This window comes from Monoraphidium neglectum (genome assembly GCF_000611645.1).
Source record: "Monoraphidium neglectum strain SAG 48.87 unplaced genomic scaffold scaffold01489, whole genome shotgun sequence".
NCBI classification, from domain to species: domain Eukaryota; kingdom Viridiplantae; phylum Chlorophyta; class Chlorophyceae; order Sphaeropleales; family Selenastraceae; genus Monoraphidium; species Monoraphidium neglectum.
In genome coordinates, this window is record NW_014012139.1 from 7,076 (window position 1) to 12,155 (window position 5,080).

Below are 5,080 nucleotides of genomic sequence, written 5' to 3' on the forward strand. Positions count from 1 at the left end.
GCGGGCGCGCGTGTGGGGGCATGGTGAGCTGGAGGCGGCGGCGGCCGGCGGCGGGCCTGCGCCTCAGCTGTTTTTGTGACTGCGACGTGCGCACTCGTTTCACCCACCTACAAGCAGCATTGATGGCTGCTTCATTGCACAAGAGCGTAGCCAATAAGGGCCTCGGCCGCCTTAGCACCTTGATCATCAATTTGACCGTTAGACTGCACTTTCTCTGTTGGCTGGCCAGACCGGCCAACTCATGCGCCCCGCTCAAGCACGGCGTCACAAAACAGAGACCTGTTCTCCAGCACAAGAGCACGCCCTGTATGTCATGCTATGCTTTCGTCAGAGGTTGCTTGTCGCTTGCTTGTCTTCGCCCGCAAGAGGACTTGACTCCCACACACACACACAGCTCAGGTACAGCGCCGCAGCGCATGTTGCTTTTTCGGCTATCGGCATTCTGATAGTGTGGCATCCTGGCCAGGCTGACGTGCCCGCGTTTTCGGTCAAAGGCTGCCTCCTGCGCTGCGCTGTGCAGCAACAAGCGGCAAGCCGCTCTCGCCCGTCTCGGGGGTGAGACTGTCGCTTTCTCGCGCACCACCTCCTGTTTATTTGCAGTTTCCCTCGGGCCCCCCTGCGTCTGCCCCTGTACGCTCCACCCGATTTTGCACCCGGCGGCGCGCGTTTCCAATAGGCAGACGTCCTTCAAGGCAGAACTGCTTTGCGGCAGCTGTTCTCGCTGCCAGCAAGGGCTGCGGTTGCTCAGCGGTGCACCTTTTCCAGCAGTCTGGCTGTGCGTCGGACGCCCTTGGCTTGGGCCGCAGTTGTACACAAAAGGTTGCCCGTGAAACTTCAGTTCAAGTGTTGCTGCTTGCTCCCCCCCCCGGGGGAGGAATGGGGTCGTCCTGCAACGCCCGTTGCCATCGATTTTGATTTGCCGCGCGCTTTGTTTTGTTTGCACTCAGCACGTTACACGCATGCGCACAGCGCTCCCCTTCCGGGGTGGCGCGACCTGCATGCCGCCATGCACGGCCCCTCAACCTGCACTGCGCAGCTGCTGCGACGCAGCCCCCGACTTGCATTCACAACGCGCGGCTCGGCTGCTCTTCTCAGCAAGGGACGGCGCAACTCGTGCCTGCGTTCCCCCAGCCGCCGCTGCTGTCACAGTATCAGGGGTGTTGTTATGGAAGCTGGGATAAATACTGTTATGTAGGCAACTGTTGATTTGCTGTTGGTGTGCTATAGGCCCAAGCCAGCAATACCAGCTCAGCATTGCCAGCGGAGATCGCACAGCACAAGTCGTCAACATGGAGCCGCGCCTGCCGTGGCAGTGCCACCTGCCGCCTGCACCGCCGTCGGCGCCTGCGAGAGAAGCGCGGGCAAAACAGAGCAAGAAGGCTGCAGCTGTGGATCCGCGGCAGCACGCGCGCGACTTGGATGCTTGTCCCTCCCCATCCTCTCGCGCGCGCCCCCTCTGTTGATCATGCAGTCTGTGCGTTCAAGCTTGCGCCTTGCCCATGCATATGCATACCTCATCCCAAACTCACCAAGGCGGCCTGAACAGCTTGGTAGATGGGCCGCAGGACCTCCAGTCTGGGGCGCAGAGTCTGCGCGCGCGAAACATGGGGTGTGGGGCGCGGTGCAGCGAAGGGGGTCTGAAAGCGGCGCATGGACGTAGGGACTCCGCAACCCCTGACCTCGGGTGCGTCAGCTGCGGCCTGCGCGCCGCCACATTCGTACACGAGCACCGGGCCCGTTGTCGCACGCCCCCTTGCGTGGCTGCGCAGCTGCCTCTGGGGCAAGCAAGCTCACGGGGAACGCGACTGCCATCTCTGGGGCGCCGTGCAGCACAAACGCCAAGTAAAAATAAACGTCGGTGGTCGTGACAGCCTGCTTGGGGTGTAAGCAGAGGCGCGTTGCACATGGACAGCGTGGAGGCACCAGCGCGGGCGGGTCCGCGCCCCTTCTCGGCCTGCCTCCCAGCGGCACAGCGCATGGGCTCAGTGGCGTGCGGCTGCAGCGCACCCCAAGGGGGGTTGCGGGAGGCGATAGGGTGGCGCGCGACCGCTGTGCGGCGGGCCGGCGCGGCGGGCTTCGGCGGCTGCCAAGGGCGCACCTCCGCAATGACGACGGCGCGGACCCTCTCCGCGTCGATCAGCGTGCTGCGCGCGCCGCCGTGCCGCCGCCGCGAGCGCAGCACGACCCCAACGCCTGCCAGCACCTCCAGGCTCTCTGCATGCGCCGAGGGCGGGCGGCGGGCGAGGCGTTTAGGCGGCCGGGTGACGGACTCAAGGCGGGGCGGGGAGAGCGCTCCTAGTCAGGGGTGCGGGTGGGGCGCGCGGCTGGTCGCAGCCGATGCGGAGCCAGGGGGGCCCCAGAGCGCTGCTCGCCGGGGGTGGAGCCGTGCCGGACGCACCCTCCACGGTTTGGTTGAGTTGGAGCAACAGCCACGTGGCAACCGCCGCCGCCGCCGCAGCAAAGCATGCCAGGGCCTGGTGAGCATGCGCATACGAAAGGGTGAGTCAGCGGCGGCCTGTGAGCGCCAGGGTAGCTGGCACGCCCATTTGCCCATCCAGTCGCAGGAATTTGGGCATGGCAGGCAAGTGGCGGAAAGCGCACCTTGATTTTCTGCAGTGGCGGTGCCTGCGCAGTGACGAGAGGCATGGCAGGGCGCGTATCAGCGGCTGTCAATGATCTCAACTTCGGCTTTCCGGTGGGCACATGGCGATGCTGTTCATGCCGTAGCACGTAGCTACAGACGTCCCGCATCAGGCATCTGCATGTGCTGTGAGGGCCTGGCTCACCGCTGCCGCCGCTGCGCCGACGAGGCAGGCGAGGGCGGTCAGTGCTACCGATCCCGGGGCCGCGCCGCCCCGCCTGTTGATAGAGAAGCGCTGCCCACACTCTGACATCATTAGCAGCGTCAAAAAGGCATGGGCTGCCGTGCAAAGGCATACAAGTCTTGGGTTGACGAGGCCTGGATTCGGTGTTCCAGCTCAAATCAATCCAACGGAACGACCTTGCACCACAGCCGCCTTCCCCTAACCCGTGTTATGTTCAAAGTGATAAATAACACCTATTTTTGCACGGCCATTCGGTTTCGTTTAGGTTTCCAATGCTCTCGAGTAAAAATTGCACTCCGCCCGCTCGTTCGCTGTATGATTGTTTAGCCCTCAGGACCTGTGCCAGTGGCACTTCTCTTTCTGCCCTTCCTGTCGTGGGCTGAGCTCCTCCATGTGATACACGAGCTCTTTCAGATCACGCCTTGCAGTTGTGCGCGCGCTGACGGCTCTTTTCAGCTTCAAACGGTTGTGGACACTCTTATCATGGTATCCGATCTGCGTGGCCACCTGTAGGCCGCTCAGAGGCTGAGGCGCTGCACACCAGCTGCCCCTCTCGCGCCCCTCGACCGTTGTGGCGCGTTGCAAGTGATGGAGACATCCGGGTCGACATTTGAGGTGCGTGGGCTTGCGTGCAAAGGCGCTCCTGTGTGGGCACCCGGGCTGTGCGTCGCGTGGCTCCCGATCAACCGTGTCGCTAGGGCGGGTCGCCCTGGTTATCTTATGTGCTCTAGGGGCGCCCTTTCCCTCGGCTCCTGTGCTTGGCGAGGTGCCACCCGCTTCCCGCGGGCGCGGGATCGCTGGGGTGCGCCCCACCGTGACTTCCCCTGGCGGCTCCCTGCCCTCAGTCCAGGATGGCCCCCCACCCACGATCGCCACCACTGCCCGTCGCGCGCCCCCTCAACGCTCCTGCCTGCCCCCCTTCCCCAGGTGGCCCTGTTCACGGCGGGGCTGCCGACCCAGGATGAGTGGCCCACCTGGTACTACCGGGACCTCGCCGGCGCGCTGCAGGGCCCCTTTGAGGTCGGGGCGATGGTGAAGTGGTTCCAAGACGGCGCGCTGCCAGGGGACCTGCTGGTCTGCGGCGTCAGCTGCCTGGACCGCGGCGCGCGGCCGGCCGGGTTCGGCGGCTTCCGCCCGCTCAAGGCGCTGCTGGCGGATGCCCAGGCGGGGCGCAACTACGTCCCGGTCCGCGCCAGCGGCAATGGCGGGGCGGCGGCGGCGCTGCGTGGCGGCTTGGGCGCCGGGGGGGCGCAGCAGCGGGGGCACCTGGACCAGGGCGGCTCGGACGTGCAAGGGGCGCTGCAGTATGCGCTCCCGCAGCACTTTGCGGTGCAGCAGCAGCTGTCGCAGTTCCAGGCGTTCTCGCAATTCACCCCGCAGCAACAGCAGCAGCAGCAGGCTTTTGCCCAGCAGCTTGGACAGCAGCAGCTCCAGCCGCAGGCCGCTCACGGCGGCCGCGGCGCACGGCCGGGCGTGCCCGCCCAGCAGCAGGGGCGGCAAGTCGGCGGACTGCAGTTTGACACGCCGCTCCCCACAGACCCACGCGGAACCAAGGCGCCGGCCCCGCAGGCGCCGCCGCGCGCGCCGCCCGCCGCAGGCCCCTCGCCGCCGCTCCCCGCCGACGCGGCGCCGGCAGGCGCGGGCGGGCCCGAGCCCGGCAGCGAGGAGTGGGTCGCGATCGTGGGGCGGCTGGTGGGCGGCGGGGACCTCAAGTGGCGCGCCATCCTGCCGAGCGGCGACAGGGTGGGCCCCTTCAGCGTGGCGCAGATGACGGCGTGGCTGCTGCAGGGCGAGCCGCCCAAGAGCATGAAGGCGCCCGCCAAGGGCGGCGGCGGCTCGCGGCACGGGTCGGGCGACATGCGGCCCGACCCTGACGAGCTGCTCGTGTGCGGGCTGCTGTCTTCGGACTACAACGCGCAGAGTGAGCGGCGCCCTGACGCACCAATAAAGCAACAGCCGACGGGGCCGGAAGCCTGCGTGGCTGCGAGTGGGAGGCGGTTTGGCAGTGCGCTTGGAGCTCTGTGCGACCCGGCGCAGGCCTTTCCGCTCGCGAGACCCTTGGTTCACGTCTTGACCTTTCTCATCCACAGGGCTGCCCGGGCTCAAGTTCTACAAGCCGCTCTCGGCGCTGGTTGCGCTGCTGGCGGGCGGCGCCCAGTACGAGCCCGTGAACAAGCACGACGTGACGCGCGGCTACCCCAAGCCGGGGTGGAACGAGGGCAAGGCCGCGCGCGGCGCCGCAGCTGCCGCACGCC

General features: G+C 66.6%; 1 protein-coding gene across 1 annotated transcript in view; it reads left to right on the forward strand.

The window, feature by feature from the left end:
- Positions 1-3,413: 3,413 nt before the first annotated feature.
- The window catches only part of MNEG_8057 (hypothetical protein), a gene marked incomplete at both ends in the record, with an annotated part of 2,112 nt that continues 445 nt past the window's right edge, over positions 3,414-5,080 (forward strand). Inside the window, 3 exons of the mRNA XM_014043472.1 lie at positions 3,414-3,440; positions 3,753-4,746; positions 4,916-5,033. Coding sequence (XP_013898926.1) covers positions 3,414-3,440; positions 3,753-4,746; positions 4,916-5,033 — 1,139 coding nt within the window. The remainder of the gene's footprint in view (positions 3,441-3,752; positions 4,747-4,915; positions 5,034-5,080) is intronic.